The sequence below is a fragment of the Zootermopsis nevadensis genome, unplaced genomic scaffold, assembly GCF_977971745.1.
Source record: "Zootermopsis nevadensis isolate Lab colony 2312 unplaced genomic scaffold, Znev_1.0 Znev_ptg000022l, whole genome shotgun sequence".
NCBI classification, from domain to species: Eukaryota; Metazoa; Arthropoda; class Insecta; order Blattodea; family Termopsidae; genus Zootermopsis; species Zootermopsis nevadensis.
Window position 1 is genome coordinate 14,412,632 of NW_028259154.1, and position 22,026 is coordinate 14,434,657.

General features: G+C 37.5%; 1 protein-coding gene and 1 long non-coding RNA gene across 4 annotated transcripts in view; one reads left to right on the top strand and one right to left on the bottom strand.

The window, feature by feature from the left end:
* Positions 1 to 22,026, bottom strand: part of LOC110839745 (uncharacterized) — a 276,902-nt gene that overhangs the window by 232,375 nt on the left and 22,501 nt on the right. The window contains exon 3 of one of the 2 annotated variants that reach the window (XM_087353669.1): positions 8,872 to 8,920. In XM_087353669.1, the coding sequence (XP_087209795.1) occupies positions 8,875 to 8,920 (46 nt within the window). In that variant the 3' untranslated portion in view covers positions 8,872 to 8,874. Of the gene's footprint in view, positions 1 to 8,871; positions 8,921 to 19,942; positions 20,064 to 22,026 lie in introns of those variants that run through there. The other variant, XM_022084226.2, reaches the window with a different exon arrangement.
* LOC147873024 (uncharacterized) lies at positions 16,937 to 21,356 on the top strand. Of its 2 annotated transcripts, none has more exons than XR_015536501.1 (2): positions 16,937 to 19,489; positions 19,902 to 21,356. It is a non-coding gene; the product is annotated as an uncharacterized LOC147873024 (long non-coding RNA). The 2 variants fall into 2 exon arrangements; XR_015536500.1 differs by having other exon boundaries at positions 16,937 to 18,655.

A 22,026-nucleotide genomic window follows, 5' to 3' on the forward strand; every position in this document is an offset into this window, starting at 1 on the left:
ATACAAGCGTAGCCAGACAGGAGTTGTGTGACTGACGTCCAGAAATTCGAAATAATGACAGTGTACTGTTACAGCACCCAGAGCCAATCAAGTACAGACAGTCGGTTGGAGATAGCATCTTAGGCCCTCCTCCAGGGCGGTTCTCCACTACTAAATAATTGGTTAGCGTAATTAATTAATGCATAAGTTGTTCTCTAAACATACTGCACTGTATGCTAATTTTATTCCACCACAGGCCCTACTTATATTCATTGTTAAGTTGTTATTAAGTGTATAAACAAGTAACTAAACAACAAAATAAAAAAAAATATGGTAAGGGGGGTGCTTTAAAACGTTTAAGTGACATGCAGATGCATAATCAGTCGCAGCTGACAATTAATTGGTCATTCAAGAAGTTCCTTTTCATACAACTAGCAAATTTGTACACCGTGCTATCGAATATTAAGTTTTGATCCTCGGGACCTCCTGAGGCAATGTGTAACACACTTATTTCTTACGGCGAGGGATTGTTGGCCTCACATCCAATCCCCAAGATGTAGAACCACCCTTTGTCGGTTGTCTGCAACTACTTGTTCATACTTCATACCTGAATTTAGTTTTCGTAAGCAAATTGAGGACGCGCCAAGGAACCGACTTCAACGTGAATGTTAATCAGAAGCAGACAGTACGCCAAACTCGGTTCCGAGGGAACCAATAACATTCATTGCGTTAGCAGCACTTGCCATGAATGTAGGTCAAGAACTGGTCCATTAAATGACAACCTCGCTGAATAGTGGGCCGTCTTTATCAAGGCAGACTGTCTTCGATACGGCAGTGCAAATGCTGCAATATCCACCACAGAGGCACACCTGAGTAGCAGCAAGAAACTTGCATTAACACACCGATAACCCTCTCCAGCCAGAAACCATACTTTGTGATGGAAGTTCTGATTTGTCAAAGGATTAGAAGCACAAACTGCTTGTTCATGCTTTAACTTGATTGATGATTGAACAATGGGCCTATATATTATCCTTAATCTTTTATGCAGAACTATTTGTGTTTCTAAGCACTGATTCTCTGAATTTATTTCTCCTACTTCTTTGTTTTATTTCCTTCATTTCGGTACCAGTTTTTTTTATTCCACTCACATGTGATTTGTTTCTTTTGTGTATATATCCCGTTCAACTTTCAAACACCCTTCCTACTTTCCATCTTTCCATTTCCTTTATCTTCATCTTAACATTACATTTCCTTCTCATTCCTTCCCTGTTCCTCCTTTATTACTATTTCTGTGTGTTTCTTTCAATCACTTTTTCCATTTTTCTTCGTTTATTTAGGACTCATAAAATGTTTAAACTCTGTGGTGATAAACAAATTAGCTTCAAATAAACATTCTAAAAATGTTTCTACATACACAAATAGACCTATCCCAAGTCAGTTGAATCCAATCCACCAGCTCTTCCTGTATTTTCCCGTCCAGTTGTAGAAATAGTAACAGTCTTTTATTTTACCATTTATAAAATCAAACTTTAATAACATTTACTAAATCAATTTTTCAACTAATTATCACCTTCCCATGAATTCTACACGAACCGTCCATCTCATTCTCGTCAATTTTATTACCGTATTAAAATTTGAAATAGTGCAATTTATGAAGTTTCTTGCAGTGTAATTTAATTTTGATTTTATTTATATTTATTAGGTCCAAATATTCTTCTCAGTACCGTCTTTTTAAGAATCTTCAACCAGTGTTCTTCAGTTACAGCGAAATATAAATTTCCGTACCCATATAAATATCAACAATACAAAATAATATACTGGAATTCTCGGTAAAAAATAAAGTAAGATAATGAGACAATAATTCATGATCCATAAACGAGAATAAATCATTTATCTTATTAATGATAAATACTAAACATAAACATTGTTTCCATGATACAAATATTTTATTTGTGGTTTCTATAGCAACATACCACGTGTATAACAAAACTGCCACTGCAATAACATGCCTACTAGTTTAATTGTGATACTTCTTGCTTAACTGCAGGCAAAATACTTGTTAAGAACAGGCTTGCCAACACTGCGTCCTTCCACTAATTCCATCATCCCACACGTACTAGCACGATTGCCATATTATGCTGACAGTGATAGATCAGTTGCGTTGTATAACGAGGTTAACACAGGGAAATAGGTCCGACGTTAAATTTTAACGAAAATTTGTGCGATAAAAACCGTGATCATACTAACTTAGGTGCACACTGATACCAAACAGACCTTGATACAGACTTTGTCCGGGGACAACGGATCTGCACGATAATGACGTTGTATTATCATCAGTTTTCGTCTGTACCGTCCTCAAAATACACGTTCCAGCGCCTCCTTGGTCTTCTTCTTCTTCTATTTGAAAGCAGCCGAGCTTATACAATTCAATTCAGTCCTCTGTTGAAAGTCCCACATTATCCTACGAAGGCCAATATGGGTTTTTTGTCTCTTTTCATATGCAGAAATCTTTTCAAATTTAAACCTAATATCCATATTTTTTTGTCAAATCGGATATGAAGCCAAGTGTGAATATCAGAGAGCAAGATTTTGAGGAGAATGTCAGTCACCAAATTAAGGAAGAGAAGAAGGGCAGGGCATGTAGCACACATGTGGAAATGTTAAATTCATACAGAATTTAAATTATAAATTCAGGCGTATGTAGGAGGGCACGGCCTGAATTCATCTGGTTCATGATAGAGACTAAAGGCGGATCTTGTAAACACGGTAGCAACAGAATGGCCCTACGAATGGGTCAGAAACTTATGCAGTAAAGGTCTATGTAAGAACAGTACGTTGCTGCTGGACAGAATACATTTTCAGTTCTTATTTTCCTTTATACCTGTCTATTTGTTTCTTTATTTATTTGTTTCCACTTTTATTTTTCCATTAGTCCATTTAAAATTCAGCACAACAGTTGCTTACGGTTGAATTCTTCCATTCATAACAAGAATCTTTTCAACAAATCTAGGATGCAGGGTACAGAACGAAACAACACGAACAAAAGGAAACCCTATTGAGAAAGCCGTTTCATCTGAAATTCATATTTTCTCCGTTCCTTTTTACATAACATAGTTTCCAACAAAAACAAAAGTGAGGATGGCCGTCTTCTTTATTGTAGCGCCGAGTAGTCTGGTAGAAGTTTGCCCACTCATCGTCCTGACGATGGAGGCAGCAATGACCTCTGAAACGTTGGTAAACTTATACCAGTCTACACGGCACCACAAAACTATAGACAGCCATCTTCGGACTCACCGCCGTGAAAACCTCAAATCCTACAAAAGATTTGTTAGCCGAGTATATTCTTGGGGACAGAGAAGTTCGCTACATTTCCACGAGAATGTCGGCTGTGGCATGTAACAGTTTTGCAAGCTTCGAGTGGCGAAACAAGAAATTTTTTGTGCCCAGAGGAATCGTGCGGGCAGTGTAATAGCAGCACGTCCTGCCGTCAATGAGCGGATGATTGTTGTGGCGTTGCTAGGCAACCAACCGTGGCAGCGAGACGACTCGACTATTAACCGCGTCGTGCAATATCAAGTTTAAGTCGTACGGACGAATCACGAGAAAAACACTTGCAGTTTCTCACACAAACCTATCTTTTCACAAACCAGAGCAGTCGGCTTCTTACCCCTCAAGTCTTATTGCTAACATAATTTATCTGAAACTGAGACAAAAGACAAAAAAGCTTATTAAATATTTCCTACACGTACCTCACTTGTTTATGAGCGTCAACCACTGCCGTAAGAGAGAGAATTCAAGGATCGAATAGGCAATACGAGTAAATTTTTCTCACCCTGTACCAGACTATATGATTTCACGGCAGGTCATGCGATACATTTCACGGTGGCAAAATTAGTTACGGTCTACGTTGTAAGGGTGACCACTCATGGCCACCACAATCTATAATTATGTTTACACCGTTACGACCAATCAGAATTCGTGACCATTTGGTGTATTCCTGATAAATCACACAATTCGTGACAGTCCGTTACATCCTTGCATAAAAAACAACACTAACTTTGCGTCACGAGACAGCAAGTTAATCTGACAAGACGGCAACGTTCATCACTTTGACGCAGCGCGATGCCTATTAGACCTTAATGAATACCTTGTGTAATTTGCATATTACCATAAGATATATTATTTCCCACAGTTTAATGTCATAAACTATCGGCTTTTACAGTCAAGAGATAATTTGGGAAAACAACACTTAGGTATCCCCATTAATAGACCAGATAGATTGACTTGTATTTTGTAGCATGGAAAGGCTTAAACACGTTATTCGCTAATTTTACGGTTCCAAATCTACTACCAAGGTTATCACCATAAAATTAATCACTACAGAATGATTCATGAACTGAAGATAGTTGAGATACAAGTCGGGATTCAAACTGAGTACCTCTGGAATAAGAATTTCACTTATCAATTTGTCAACACCATATCATCTTAACCTCTAAAGGAGACTGCAGATGTCCCATTGGTCCTACAGGCGATCCGCCTCCCGGCTACGTTTATGGGCCACATTTCATTCCTTTTCATATAGTTAGAAATCAGGAAAATCGCAAAATTCCTCAGTAAGTACAGTCGACCCATGGGCATGACTAAAACCCAGTGCCTCTAGTAAATGAGAAGCCAAGACGCTCATAAAGTCAGAAAACCCCTCATAAAAATATCCTAGACAGTTTAAAGGTTGTAATTGGAACCGACGACATCCCGTATATAAAGCAGGATTGCTGACAACAGTGTCAATAAATTTCGTACATGAATCTCTATCCATTATTGAACGCAAAGCCGTCGAAGGCCACCACACAAGAGACCGGCAAACCAGACTTCAGAAGGCCAACATCGAATCACAAAGCACGGTTTCGCACTGTCACAGCATCTTCGGGAACAGCGCTGTCACACCAGATGATGAGTGAAGTGTCAGCAGAAATAACGTACAGCATATAAAGACGGGAACTAACAACTGAATCATGATTTATTGTCTGTTTAACATGCCAGGCTGCAATCTAGAAGCAATATTATCCCGAAGGGACTATGAAACATGGCTAAGGTGTGGCTTAGCCATTATACAAAAGCGTATAATTTGATGTCTGCACGCCACTGACCGTAGACTAGTAACTAGCAATGTTGCAACTATAAAAACGCTTGAATTAGAACACGCTGCCTGCAATCACAGAGATCAACTTTTCATAGCGAGTGACAATCACTCGGGAAACTTAATTTTCGTGGTATCATCAAATTGGGTCTTGACGGGTTGTTAATTTTTTTAAAAAAGGAATACGAAATGTCAGTCGCTAGGGACGTGATGGACAGGTAAAATTCTGGAGCAACTGACACCACATCAACTCATCCCATGTCACTAACTCACTCACCATTAGGAACAAAAGTTTTTTCGGCTCATTGTCAGATCATATCTTGCAACAATGTCAGAGAACAGACAGGGTCTACCTTACTGCCATCTACTGACAGTCAGACGAATTACTCGTGCATTCCAGCTAATAAACACAAATAAACTGGTTCAAAAGACCAAACCGCAACTTTTAAACTTAACTAACTTAAATATATTTTCATACTGACATTCCTTGAACGCAGCCTTTTATGTTTATACAGTAATTATTCGGTCGTCAAAGCATCGTTGCGACAGTGGACTGTAGTCTACCACGTGAATATGAAATTCGCGTGGCAGGAGAAACCTACTCCATGTGAAACTGAATATTTCTATTAAAGGCTGGAAGAAATTACATTACGAGTTTCAACTGCTCTTAACCAAACATAATTATGCCCATCAGAAACTGAGGATTATATGGTAGGCATTTGTGGCACATAAATATGTTACGGTTAAGCATGAAATTCCGAAGGAAAATTACCATTCGGGAGACCTATACGAATATAGAATTTAATACTAAAATATATCTGAAGTAAGTAAGATGTGAAGATATGGCCTGGATTCATCTGGCTCAGGACTGTTTCCAGTGGCGGGCTCTTGTGAACACGGTTATGACAATTAAATTAAATTAAATCCGTAGCGTAACAGCTCCAGAGAGCCAAAGCCGACTAGCTTGACTGCTGGCCTCACGTTCACATGCCTAAGCAGAGGTGAACGATCATCCAACCAGATATTTGGTGACGACGAAACCCAGCCATTGCTAGTTTTCCTGACCGGATTACGCTACTCATTGTAGCTCCCCAATTTCCTCACGATGATGGGTTAGCACCGGTCCCATACACTCGAACCATCGCGCATTCCGTATCACCAGTCCGAAGCATGACGCCTCAGACCGCGCGACTACAAACACGGTTATAAGCATTCGGAATTCTTAATATGCGAAACATTTCTCCACTTAACGGCTATGAACTTATTAGAATGGATTCTGCTCCATTCGGTTATTCACTTCCAGTCTTTCCTAACTAATAATACTTAACGTCTTCTCTAGAGTTAAAGATTTCGCGCATCCTTAGCCTAATAACGAAATCTAACGAAATATCTAAAGGCGAAGAATTTTTCATGGACGTGGGGGGGGGGGGGGGGGGGAAGAGGTTTCGATCAATTCTGAGTGAAAATTGCTACCTAGATAGACTATGTCAAGGCTGGAAGCATCCCATTACAGTGGAATCCGGGAGTTGCGAAGCTGGAGGCTGAACCGAATTTTGTGATCCACGATTGCATTCACATGACGAAATAAAATTCAACAAGTGTGGGAATTCTCACAGTAAGGCTGCACTTCTTATTAATATTTCGATAGAGACCACGGATATTAATATTGCCAGACCATTTACGCAATAAAATTTAAACACAGTTTAATATCTCGGTCAATATATTTCTTTCTTAGTAGGTCGATAACAGCCTGATGATAGAGGCAGCTAGCAAGCAAATCTGAAACGTCGGTAAATTTCTACCAGACTACGTGGCGTAATATCACAGCCGTCTTTTACTCGCCATTGTGAGAAACTGCAATATCAGTTCATATCAAAGATCTTTGTTGCTAACCTTTTGAAAATGTATGTCCTATAAATACGTTTGAAAGACATTCCTGTTTGAAACAAGTATTAAAATAGTCGCCACTAACCTCTGTTAATGTTCTTATAACACGGCATCATAGAAACGTCACATACCAGGTTAAAACAAATAATTAAGTCCAGCAACCCTGGTTAAAAAATCAAATATTTATTTTAGAAAAATAATAACACGCTTGTTGGCTGTCTGTCTGAAGCCGTCAAACACAGAATCAGGCAGTGTGTTTCTCCGAAACCCAAGAATTTACACAGCGTCAAAGCCCAGAAGTGCAACAGCATCTACGTAAATAAGATCAACAAACATCTTTATCCGGACACTGCGAAAGGCAGAGGTTCGCTTCCTTTTCAGACATGGGGCCACATTCAAACTTTCTTAAGTACTCGCGGCCCGCCTTGTTGACGAAAACGAAAATTTATCTAAATTTAATTTTAAATCGAAATTCTCCTGTTTCTTAAACAATTAATTATTTCATAATAAGTTACTTAATACCATTTTTCTACAAAGACATACACATACATAAAATACTTTCAATTTACTGACGACATATGGCAAACCATCAAACAAAGGCGCATTGCATGAGATTATAATGGTACTGGTAAGTAAAATCACGGTGTACATTTCTCCTTGAATAGCAAGAGTTCGACGCCAGGTTGCTAGTGATCTTTGTAAATGATTCGTATGAAAGTGTCATAACATAACTGTACATGTGTAACGGAAAAGGACGAAGTGTTTTACTTGTCACGACCCGATGATATCAGAACAACACGACCTCGTGTGACCTCGCTGACCTTCCCCTCATTAAGAGGACTCACATGGTTTTCACGTGCGCCTATGAGCACAGTGAGGGAGTGACGTCTTATGACACCAGCAGCGCTGCCATTGGTCTGTGTGGGAGGCGAGCAACCACGCCTATTGGTTCGTTTGGATCGACTTCCCCACCAGCCACTCTTACACAAACCGGAAGTTCGTATGATCCCTCCTTCCTGTTGCACGGCCGGATATGAACATGAGCGTGACCTCAATAAAATATGTGCACGCCATAATAACCTTTGTGGAAAGACAGATTGGAAAACGACCACTTGGAAGACGGAGAAAGAGATGGGAGCAAGGTCATGAGGACAAGAGGCGGATAGAACTGGCTTAGAATCGTGTCTGGTGGCAATATTTAGCAGCAACGATGTTAAACATTTGGGTTCTACCAACAGATATTTAGTAAATTCATTCGTTTATTCCTAGTTTACTTGACGAAATTAAGCATTTCTGTCCTTTGTAGTTTTGATGCAATGCACCGGTGTAGCAATGGTCACTAAACTTCAGGTACGGTAACTATAGAACCTCCAGAATCAATGACTTCACAAAATACACAATCTACAAGAACATAAATTTCAACCAGGTCTATAAAACAGCCTGTATCTACAATTCTATGGGGCTGCCTGCTATGAACCTTGTTCCTGCAGAAACCAGAACAAGTTTAGTATATATTACATTACAATTGTAAACGAAAGAAGAACACGCAAAGATCGACTTTTTATTAAATTCTCTGTAGTGAATTTTCATGTTCCAAAGTATGTAAGTAAATTAGCAGTTACCACGGAAATATACGTATATAAATAAATTATTTTTTTAAATAAAATATTCAACATACAAACTGGTACTACTACTCTTATTTGTTGAATCCATATTATTTCAATCAGTGTTTACAAATGGACTTCCGTAAACGGTAAAGTTTGGCTCAATTACTTAACAGCGAATACTCAGTTACGTAAAGTAAATATACTTTAACGTATTTAACCCAGCACGTCATGTAAAATAATTAAAATAAAATGTGTACTTACATCTTAGCACGACCTTGAGAAGCCAGCTTCTGATACTACAGTGAAAATCCTGTAATGAAAAGTATTTATTCAGAATTAATTTACTGTGAACGCCGAACACTTATCATTAACTTTATAAATATTTAATGTTGATATGGTCTGTTTTTTTTTAAATCAGCACGTACAAGTTCTCGATCTGTTTAAAAAAACTACGCTTCGTAATACTACCGTTTTAAGTCCAGCTTCTAGCTATAAGTTACATTTACAACGTTGACAATTTCAAACAATTAGGGCCTACAATTTTAAAAAAAACTGTGTCCTCGAAGATCAATATTATACTCACTCGAAAACTATGAGAACGTCTTTAATAATAAATATAATTTTTATATGTAATAATGTCTTTTGAATAACGCCAGTTTTATCACTTCATATTTAACATTCCACTATCCTCGACAGAATTTAGCCGATGCCACGAAAGACATTATAGAACAGGAAGGTATATCGGCAACTATTCAAATCTGTATTCAATAGGTATCTGTTTCGAATCTCGGCCAGAACACCTACTAACCTGATTAATGTTTCTCGTACTTTTGCAAGTTAATACTAATCAAGTACACTGAAATAGGCCACTATCGTCTATTTCACCTTTACTGTAATACTCGCATAATTGTCCTACCACTTCACAATCACAACAATTTGTAATAGTGTCACAAATACAAATCAAAACAGCAACAATAATTATTCTGGGCGCAAGAAAAATTTTCATAAATGTTATCAGCTCCTGTCCCATAAAGCCATTTTTCAACGGTACTGAAAACAGACAAAGAGTATAAATCAATCATTAAGACTGTCAATATTATGATGACGTGAATCATGACGTCACTAAGCGAACGGTACATAACCTAACAGTTCATTTTCTGTAATTGCAGAAGTTCTTTCATCACGCTCTTCAGTCAACAGCACGTGTTCTCTTTCACTCCCTCGCACTTTGTTCGTGATGCTTAGTAAAAGACAGATGGCGATATTACCCGAGGTAACGAAAAGTGATTAACGCACTTGCGACAGGTGATCAGCCAACACCTCGCCAGGAGTGTAACATTTTATGACTCTACCGATCAGCAGAATGTGACACTGTGGGGAGTCTGCAATGGGCAGTTTGTCACAAATGGCAAAAAAAGTGAAAGTAAACACTACATTTTAAGCATTATTCCATATAATAATGGCAATCACCCTAATAACAGACTTGACTGAATACCAGAACTTTCTGAGTTAGTCATTCTATTTCGCTTTGTAATTTCCAGTCAAGTCATCCTTCGGAACCAATGAACTAAATTTCTGGTACAAGATATACCAAATCGTCAGCGCCATTTAAATATTCTGATAATAACTAAGCAAGTAATTAGGATAATGCATGAAAAATAAACTTCCTTTAGAAGCTAATAGTATCTCAGAAGACGAAATTCCCCAACTTTTATCGAATCAAAAATTCATTACCACACTCATGCGAGTTCGTTACTGTACAAAGAAACAGATGAATTTAATCCACATTCTCTAAATACATTCCAATCTTCCTATACATAATTTCTCATAGGAATAACACATCCAACACATTACATCATAGCATTAAAAAATCTTCGAATGGGGATTTTAATTAAATTTTAGCTGTACAACACTTCAAATAATTTTCCTCGAGTGGTTCAGTTCATCATAAAATTATTCGCGTATTATGGAACCCAGACGTTTTATTACCATGTTCACAGAATCATGTCACTGGGTCCCTTCCTCAGTCAGATGAAACCAGTTCACACATTTTTCTGAGACCCGTTAACATACTAGTCTTTTAAGCGTTCTTTTTTACAGTGAGGGGTTGTTAGGCTCATAACCATTTCCAATTCCGCATAACCACGCCTTGACGGCTGTCAGCGACGGCATATTTAACATTCGCGGCGAACTGACCAGCGTGACTAGCAGTGCTGCTCTATACCACTAAAACTGGAGGAATATAAATGAAATATTTTACTACATAACACAACAGCGACAAAATAATAAAAAGTTCCTTAACATCTGTGGTGCGCTTGTTGGGGGGATTTAATAATAGTGAATTTCAGAACGACCTAAATTCTAGACCAGGATTCGCGACTGTTCAATAAAGCAGCAAACTTTAAATCACGAAGCCTCAATCTGAGGACGCACCATGCTTTAATGACCAGGGACCCATTTGGTCGAATTTTCTAAATAACTATACACCTTTAAAGTCCAAACCAACGAACCAAAAAGTGTGAAGGTAACCTAAATAACGTTTAAATGACAGTTCTTACCTCAAAGAGAACACACGTCTACATTTCAAAGATCAGTTGGTTAGTGCTGTAACATCGTATTATAATAATACTGGTTTATTTTTATATATGTGAAACTCACAAATATACTGTGAAAAAAATTACATAACAGTTTATTGATGTTAAAGAATGTTGTATATATGCATTGGTATCACTCAAAACTCGGGTTACTAGCAGTCGTGTGGCAGAGAGGTTCGGTCGTTTTTCGCAGTCTGCCCAGTCCAATGTCATTATAATCAAGACCAGGTCAAAAGTAGAACCTTCCAAATATAAGTAACGTTACAAACGACATTAATGTATTTGAACATTACAGTTAAGCCTACTGAATGCTTCATAGTCTATCTGAGCCAAAATGTAAGGGCTCTAGCCGGGAATGAATCAGTGTTTAACTCATAAATAAATCAGCAAATTAATACGGTTAGTTAACGAGGGATTGAAGGAGATCTAGAAAAAAAAGACAGCTGAAGCAGCACGCATCTTTGGAATCTGATATGTGATTGGTTCCTTTTATGTGGTCAAGGTCTGCGATTGGAAGAGACTGCTTGTACGTCATACATGGTGAAAGCAAGGCTGCATGTCCCACAGGGGGAATGCGTGACTTTCAGAGACATGATTATAATTATCAATATTGTTATTATTACTACTGTTATTACAAATAAGTTCGATACATGGGAACGGGTTGTGCCAAATTCATTACAATAAATATTTACACAACAATTGTAAATATAGTGTGATGAGTTGATTATGTAGAAAAAAATATCTTCCCTGTAACGAGATACTGTCCTTGACAAAATGGAGTATGGAATATGGAGTAGGTATCTTTTATCACTGATTTCTGAAGTTGGTTTTAGTTGCAGATGTTTGATGAGCTATGAGAATTGTATGACATTATTTGAGTAGAATACATGGATACTGAATTATATAACATCGTTCTGTTACTACAATTGATCTGTTTGTTCTGGTAGAGGCACATGTTGTCTTACTATACGTTTTCTTCGTACGTTTTTGCAGCTGTTATTGGTAGAGAAATAATTATAATAATAAATATTATATCATTTCTACAACGGTGGAGATAAGGAACGCATACCAGATTTTGGTCTCGAAACCTGTTGATAAATGTCAACTCGGAAGATCGAATGGGACATTGAAGGGTAATATGAAGCTGTCTCTTAGGAAGCTAGATTATGAGGACGGGAGATGTAGGTAACTAACTCATCATGGTGTCTAATAACTATGATGAAACTTATAAACTCACAACTGGGGTAGTAATTATCGCATACAATTCGACACTATATATCTTCTGCCGTCGACAGAATATCCACAAATAATTACTGCATCAAAGTGTCTGAAAACAATACTTGTGAATTCTTACAAATATTCACGGACCTGAATTACGTTATTTGAAACAAAGCTGGCTTTATTTATTCCATAATCTAAACACGAATTTGGGACACTACCCACGCTGTCCATCCGACAACAAAATTTCAGTTTCTTCCATCACCCCCAGTAGTCTTTACCATCATCGTTGTCAGACTCTCAAAAATTCGGACAGTTTGTTAACTCGTTCCGACCTCAGCTGTCACACAGTCTCTTCAAACTTAAGCCTTTGTTTCCTGTTCCAATCGGTCTCTCTATGCTGTCAACGTGCCAAACCCAGTTCTTTCCCCAATAAAAAAATGTTGCCAATACACAGGCTGTTAGACAGTTAATCCAACATGTCTTCTTTCCTTTTACGGTATTTCCATTATATCCTGAGACCCGTCTCATTATTTCATCTCAACTCTTATTTTGGATTCATCTTGACCTTTGTGGTCCATTTTTCATAACCGTAGAAGATGGTTGTCTTAAATTCTTATATGTTGCTGAACATTTGGTGGCTTATATTTCTCAATCTCTGTCACCTTATCAAATTTTAGTAACGGCTTGAAGTACCAAATGTCATTAACGTCCATAGCGAATTGATCACATTCGAAGGTGAGACTTATAGGCACTCAATGGATCTAAAGCATAACTTAAAGCCTAATTCATGAGACCTGTGAATCGCCGCCACTTGCCAACTCTCGTGTTACGATACCCTGTGGCTTGGTGACCTCTGTTCGTGAAAGCCCCTCAATTCAACTCTGTCTGGAGGTCACTTCAGAATCTGGTTTTATCATGCAGCCGCTTAATAACTCTCATTAAATATGCAGTAGAGCTAATCCGTTATAAGCACTGGCACGAGTGAATCATACTAAACATATAATTGTCAGACTTCCGCATGTAGGCCTGTACAATTAGCTGGCTATAATTTTTCACAAGTCAGATTAGACAGGCATGCACAACTGCAGTTGCACCATCTCCTGGAGGACAAATGCCTAGTAAGGGTTATACAAAGCAGAATGATCAGAAGCTTGACTGACTTTTAACAATTCCTTAAATTTGTTGAACTTACGAAACTAAAGCCAAAGATAACGAGTGCACAAGAAACAAGGTTTTTTTTAGTTACTTTGGACGGGTATTTCCCGACTTTCACAATATCGACTTATGTTTGCGTTAACGGGATGTCATATTTTTTTAGATTACCGAGTAGTTTAGTAATCAGAATTTCTTTACGAACATTACGCATTACACAACCTCATAACATATTTCTTTAAAATCCCTTTCAATATTATCATGCAACCTTCGTCTAGATCTCCTAAATGGGCTCTTGTCTACTCTTCCGACTAACTTCTGTAGGAACTTATCATCTGCCCCACACATCTCTTTCTTCTTGATACTGTGAAAGGCACAAATTATGAAGTTCCTCGTCAGATACACGTAGCGTATTTAGTTGAAAACGTCATTAAATAGTACTATAAATAATATTATATTCCAGTTTCCTTGTTAGGCTATTATTTCATTCTAATGCTACTTTATTCTTATTGTTTTTCATGTCTTCTTCCTCTTATGTCATTACATTTATTCTTCTTTAAGTCCTTCCATTTCTCCATTCAGTATAATTCCAGTCACCCTTTTGAAATTATTACTAACCTTCGTTTTATATGCAGTTGATAAAGCAAATATTTAAACACAAACGAAGATTGCTGTCTTCTGGGCTTTTTCGTCGTGTGGTCTGGTAGAAGTTTGCCGACTTTCAAAGGTGCTTACTGCCTCCATTAGTTCTGACGATGGAGGCAGGAAGGACCTCTAAAACGCTGGTAAATTTCCACCACACTACACGGCGCAACAACCCAGAAGACAGTAATCTTCAGCCATCTTCATACCCCTCACCGTGAGAACCTCAAATTTTACTACTTGAACACACAGTTTCTTCGAGTACAGGCTGACCCTTGGAAAAAATACGAGCCTTCCAATGCCACCTGCAGCTGTCAGTCACACAGAAAACTAATAATTCCTGACTGTGAGAACACAGAAATTGCGTGTTATCAATGGTCATGAAAGACCGAGTGGTACACACCACAGAGCCCACTTTACTTTCCCCCTGCACGAGTCTTTCCTGTGGGAGGACGGAGGGGCGTGGTGTGGGAACAGGCTCTCCACAGCAGACACCCAAATTCCAAATACACAGCGTCTTTCTAAGCCTGTTCTTCGGAACCAAAAGTGAAAATGCATCTTCTAATGACAGCAGGTCAATGAAATCCCTGCTACTAACGAACCCGGATATTAATTACCCACATTTATGAAAGTCCTCCATTGAGACAAGTACTGAGGAACTTTAAATCCAGTCCCAGTGCTAGAATCCTGGTTCTCGAAAATCCATCGATGATATTATACCATCTACGTTTGTATCTCACATATAGGCCTACTCTCCAGTCAAAAATTTTCACGTCAAAATGCAGGGGGTCAATTTCACAGATCTTCCATCCTACATGCAAGCCTGTCGACCATTTAAGTCTCCCTGACATGATGTGTCTTCCTGGTATATACCTGCAAATCCACACCGCGTTTACTACTCACAAGACCAACATCGACAAACACAACTAATGGTTTACTTCAGCTCTTTGCATACAGTTTGTGAAATGAAAAGCGTAATTGTGAAGCCGTGTTGATTGGACCAACCGCATGTCAGATATCTCTATTTGGATATTGCAGATCTGCGTTAAACGAAGTTTGGCGAAGAAGTGATGATGATGACGATAGCAAACCAGGACCACGTAGTGGCCTCAGAAAAAAAAATATCATTATATTTGCATCAGGCAGGTAAAGATTTGTCAGTGAGTTTGTACTGCCTTACACCCTAATGGACACGTGATTTTTATCAATGCCTCAGGATACAGACTCCCCCACTCTGACCACTGCAGGCGCCGTAACTTATCTGCAACCCAAACGTTTCTGTTGTGCTACTGGCTAATATAACTCGCAGGCGCATACACCAGGGCCACACCTCACAATCCTGGGAACGGCGGATCGATTCTCACTGGTGAGAATAACAACGAAGTTGTATCAACTGCTGAAATTTATGACAGTTTTCAAAGCATTGAATTCTTCAGGTGAAAATATCGAGTCCCTAACTGCACAAGTAGACTTCCACATAGAGCCAACAAAATATCAAAAGAAATCCGTATGTCATTTTAAAAGCACTTTAAATCATACACCCTTAAATACGTTCATTCTAGATTAATCTCTTCAGACGTATCCGCTGTACTAACTGACGCTCTCTTGATTTCAATTCCTTCTTCGTTACTGACATAATTGGAGGACTTAGTACACTTCAGATTGCTTATGTAAATTAATCGGCAATTTTAAGCTGATTTTGAATTTGCTGTCTCATTACCTAGCAACTTATTCTCAGAACATGATGATGTATAACGCCAGTATGCTAATATCTTCAACATCTGCATATTGTTCTTATTGTTAAGCTAAATAATTATCTACTTAGATAAACAGAGAGTAGGATTACTGGTTAGTTACTCATTGCGCTGACAGATAATTTAGCGACTTAATTCTTTAGTTATATGGGTTATTAATTAGCCAATTAGCTTGTTGGTTAGTGTGTTATTGGATGATTAATCTGTTCATTTAATAAACAGTTACCTAGAGAGTCATTTAGTTAATTACGCAGCCAATCTAGGTAGTTACGTAGTTAAGAATTACTAGGTACTTATTTAGTCATAATCTCTAGTTATGTCCCATCCAGATTGTTCATTTTACAGACTTGCACTTCCAACTGTCACCTACTCAGTGAAAACATCCTAAAATAAAATCTTTAATGCAAACAGCCAAAGCAGTTTTTTTAATCAGCACCAAACTGAAACCGAACTAAATTAAGCTGAAAATAAACAATAAAATCTGTTCCACTGCAGATGAAGTGCGCTTAAACGTAAAACTGTTTTTTCTAAAAATCCCAAATTATTTACATAGGCCATTGAAGCAATGGGGCATGTACCTAAAGAATATTTTCTTAGTCCACTGCTCACTTAAAGTGGAAGTTATTCTCGTTTGCCTTGTAGGCACAATAATACCAACAGTGCCCATAAACAGAATAGAAATTCCCTTTTTGCCCTTGAAAACATTACAAAGAAATAAAGCAATGAGATTTTTCCATCTAGAATGAAATGTTCTAAAATTCAAACAATTCAGAATCAAATCATATTTAAGAAACATGTCGAAATAAAAGAAAGAAAGAAACATGTCGAAATAAAAATAAGAAAGAAAAGATAGTTACGCAAACTGGCAAACGATCAATATTTTATATTCTGCTACAGCCAGTCAGCGTAGGATTATTCCATACAACAGAGGCAAACTCGAGCTTGAAACTAATTAGAGAATTGCGTAAACTAAATTATGTAAAGGAGAAAATTATATGTGCATAATACGTATATGAAATAATACCTAACACCCTTAGTGTCAGTAAAATGCAATTTATTATCTAGCATTACACCATGCTTCGTCAACAAGCAAAATTTTAACTTCAATAAAAAACTAATTACAATCAATGACGTAACTTTTAAGCGTGAATGATACACAGTGTACCACTTACAACGCAAAACAATAACAAATACATACTAAGGAAAGTTAGATCAGAAGGTGCTCCACCACCGTGTAATAGACGCTCCCTATCTTCCTGGTGACACTCGAGTGTACGTCGCCCTTGTTGCTAAGCCGCTGCCGACGCCAACTGCTCAAAAGCTGTGCAGTTGCGAACGGGATGTATTCACGAGTAGAACATGTGTTCATTCTCGAAAACCAATTTGTATCGAAATAGTTTTCTGCTTTTTGAGAATCATTCAGCAATATACAACCAGACAAGGAAATACCTAATATGAAAATGCACTGACTGGTAACAAAAATTCCGGGACACAGACACTGCTTGCGACATGTCCGGCGTCGGACAGTGTCCAGAGATGAGACTCTCCGCGACGTTAAAGAAACAGTGGCGCGATTCACCGCAAAAATCTTTGGGAAGATTATCTGAACGAAGTTGATTATCTGTGACAAGTGTTCATCAAGGACAAAAATAAAATATGGCCGTACCGGTTTCAAGCAGTTCATCAGCTGCAACAACAGGAAACAGCTGCAAGAATTCAATATTGCCGTTTGTGTCGTCGTTTTGTGCTTGGAGAAGTTCATGTGTCGGACGATTTATTTTCGTGACTAAGATTAGCTCCATTTCCGTGGTTACACTAAGTCAAAACAACCGAATGTGGAATGGTGAAAACCAACATGCAATGCAACAAACCCCTCTGTATTCACTGAAGATTTGCATGTGATACGCAGTGTCTTGAAGGATTAAATGTGTTATCATTGTGGTTTGACTAAACAGTTAAAGAGAAACGGTATCAAAAACGTCCAACCCAATTTATCTAAAGTGAAAGAAAATGTTGCTGATTTCAACATGATGAGGCGACGACTCACACTGCAAATCCAACAAATGCTTTACTGCAAGTGTTCTTCGGGAAACGCATTATTGGGCGTGGCCTTTGGCCATCGTCACCTCCAGACATTACCCCAGCAGACGTCCTTCTGAGGGGATTTCATTAAAAAAGTTTATTCTACTAGTCGACGAAGCTTAGACTAATTTAAACATAATATTTAACAGATAGCTGCAAACACTGGCCAAAAATATTTAACAAATTCCTACGAAACGCACTAAAAGTGGTGGATGCTTGCCTTTCAGAATGTGGCGGATATTTTCAGCATCTTCTTCTGTAAAGCTGTTCTGAGAGTTCTTACTAACAAATACAAACTAAAAAATCGTTTGTCTTGTTATATTTACATCATTAAATCTTACAAATACAGTTATCGTTGCAGTTATATTTAAATGAAATACTCTATAATTTTGGTTTTATGAATATGAAGTTCCATATAGTTTACACGACACTACTTGTGTGCTGAAACTCGGCTTGTAGCTTACTTGGGTGGCATGCTGATAAAAAATACTACGATTAAAATGTTCTGGTTCATCTCACTTGTGCTATCGACGGGTTTCACTGCGTAATAAAATTGGATGAATAATATTATAACATGAGAATGACAAATGTTGGCTTTCTGTAAGTACAGTTATTTAAATGAAATTTAAGATAAATTTCTTATCAGATGAGTGTAACTATTAACTTTTCGATTAAGATTCTGTACTAGGTAGTTTATTAATTACGTATTGAGCATACTGATATATTGTTATATATGACATCAAGGCAACACATATCTCGTAGTAAATGTAAATGTTATAAATATTTGTAGTAGGGTCCTATGCATGGACTGACAGGCAGAACTAGCCACCTTTTTCCTTTTGGTTCAGAAAAAAGGTTAGAAAAATATCCTGTAGTAAGATCAGGGGCCTACTCATGTAGGAATTTCAGCAAGACTCTTAAGTTATGAATCTCAGCATTTTATAAGTAATCTTCAACAATATTATTGTCACCTTAAAAATAAACTTCAGAGTTTCTCAAGTCCCAGTTTATTTATGTTCAGGGTTAGGCCTATATAAGGTTTTGAAGGACACCAATTGTGTAAGAATCATCTTCTAGAACTAGAACCTGTTTTAACAGAAGAAATGGGAATAAAACTTTATTACTGCTAGACTGTGCAAGTGACATGTTACTGTTTAGTATGTATCCAATATCTGTCACAATTAAAAGTTAGCAATACCACATTTCACAGTGACAAATACGTAATAAACGGCAAAAAGTTTCCGATATACGTTCTGACCACCTGTCTCTCTCGGTAGACAAGATAACAGCTTGTGAGTTTATCTTGACCTTGTTACTACACACAAGAAGCATTTCTTACAATTACGGCATCACCTGACTTTCAGAAGTCTCTGCATGTTCTCTGTAACGGATACCATACATATTTTACCTTAGCTTCTTCAGTAATGAAGACAGGTAATAGTAGACGGGGCTTTCATTTTAAATAGGTGAACTTATTGCGCCTTTTAGTTTATTTAACGACGTTTTTCAGTTTAATTGGTTATGTCGCTTTGAACAGAAGCATGGTATTGGATAATAAATTGAGAAAGTGTGGAAGGAAGTGTCCGTGGTCTATTTTGGGGCACTTTTCCAACATTTTCCTGGAAAATTTCGTCAATTGCAATAGTTATATAACGTTGACTGGTGTGACAACAGTGAATAATGATTTATTTAAAACTAATCTTAATATTATCTCCTGATTAATTCATTCACCTTACAAGCAGTGTGTACTGATCCCTCCCCAGCGCACTACACGCCCATCCATAAGTGACTAAATAATGAACTAACTTGTGTCAGCTTTCTCAAACATTTTGTGCGCATTTAACAGGTATCCTTGGACGATGGGTCTGCCCGTCGCAAGGCCTCTGCCTACACAGGACAGCACAACACAAGAAAATCGGACGCACGTCCATGCCACGAGTGGGATTCGATCCTTCGACTGCAACGTTCGAGCGACCAGGGTCCACGCCTTAGACCGGATTCTTGCCAACTAATGGAAAGACAAATGAGACCCCTTAAGCATATTTACTAACTAGAAAAAACGTCCTGACTGACGCGAATAAATATAGAAATTTAGGTTTCAATTTATTTTCCTTTCTTCAGAAATATAAATTTTCTTTTCTTACCCCATATTTCTAATGGAGTTCACTGTTTATCATGGTAATTAGATATGTATGCATATATTTATGTATCTAAGTGCGTATATTAGGTCGAGCAACATCCTTACATATTCAGTTACATTATATGCGATCTTTGGGGTAATAATTTGTTTCTCCATTTCTAAACCGTTTTTTTATCGGGTTCAATAAAGTGTAATGCAATATAGGATATGCAGTTCATGCAAGAAAGAATTGAAATTCCTTTCGAATATTTGTATACCCCCACTGAAATCATGTAGTCAATTTTCCGACAAATGCTATCGAATCACTTAACCTTTTAGAGCCATACATAAAAGTATTGGACTCATTTTCTGTATTCTTTTTCTCATCATATTCCTTATTTTCCATCATTTTTCTTCTCCTTCGCCTCCATTTTCCTTCCTGCCACTAATTTAGTTATTTTCGTGCCCTTTTTCTTTTATCCCCTTCTTCCAGTTTTTTGATGAAATCTTGTAACAGATTTGAACACTATAAATACGTAACGTTGAGAGAGATCACCACGTTCGCAAAATACAGAACTCAAGATTCATTTGCGTTATCCTACGATGTAACCAGACGAAATGTCCTGACCTGCACAATTATTGTGTACAGGGTCTCAAAGTGATAACCGATAAACTAGTTTTGAATGTGGTAGGTGGTAGACCCAATTTCAGACCTTGTTACATGTGTAATGTTGCTTCCATTTTGAGAACCTCCCAGACAGGTTTGATGTGTCCTTCGTTGCAATGGGCTACACTTCCAGCAGACAAGATAGTTTCATAATGTAGATCTTTATCCACTTGTTTTCCTTTCATATAACTGCCACATTAAAAAATTTACATATTTCTGTCTGGCCGTGCATCACATTTGTTCAAATATCCATTACACACAAAAATTATAAATATATAATATTTATTTGCACTAAAATAGAACACCATTCAACCCTTTAAGGAGCAGAAATATATTAACGTTCAGTAACTCTTAATTTCAATCAAAGAGGGTATTTTTACGTTTCAATTTGTCTTCAGAACAAATATAATTTTTTCCTTTAAGGTATGGAACGAGCTTGAAAATATTATTCAGATTACTTTTGTCTTAAGGGATAAATATTGTAAATAATAAATAATGCCTACTAGACAAACATACTTTCAGAGTTATGCCATTTATGTATGTGAAGTAAAATGAGCACATATTTAGGTGTGCAAGACTGAAGTAAGAAATACAGCCTCCAAAACGTTTTTATTGGAAGACCTAGGGATTCAATGGAGAATAACGTAAGGCAGATCTCAGAATAAGAGCAAAGTTGTGAGATCTGGTTTAATGGTACATGGAAAAAACAAAACGAATTTCGTTTTATCGACGTGTAGAATTTTCATGCATTCCAAACATTTTTATTTTACACCTCCAGTTCAATTGCTAAGTACACGCACCATCGAACAATATGGAACAATGATTGTTAATCATGAATTATGTTACAACATGCGGTCATGGTTTATTCCAACAAACATGTCGGCAATTATCTTGGGGGAGCGGAGTATAACTAATTTGATTATTTTTTGCTTATCCATTGTCTGTTGCGTAATATAACACAGCATTGAAACATATTTAGAGAATTAGCTGTGTAAAACCACGAAATTTACGTCAGGATAGCCGGTCTCACAAACTAAACGCTATTAAAAATAAATTGAAATACATATCTGAATTTTAATTATGTACAGCCTTCAGCCTACTGTACTTTAAAAGTGGAAATTTGTATTAGAATATAGTGAAAAGTTCAAGAATCTAATTACATAAAAGTTTGCTCTTTGAAACGCT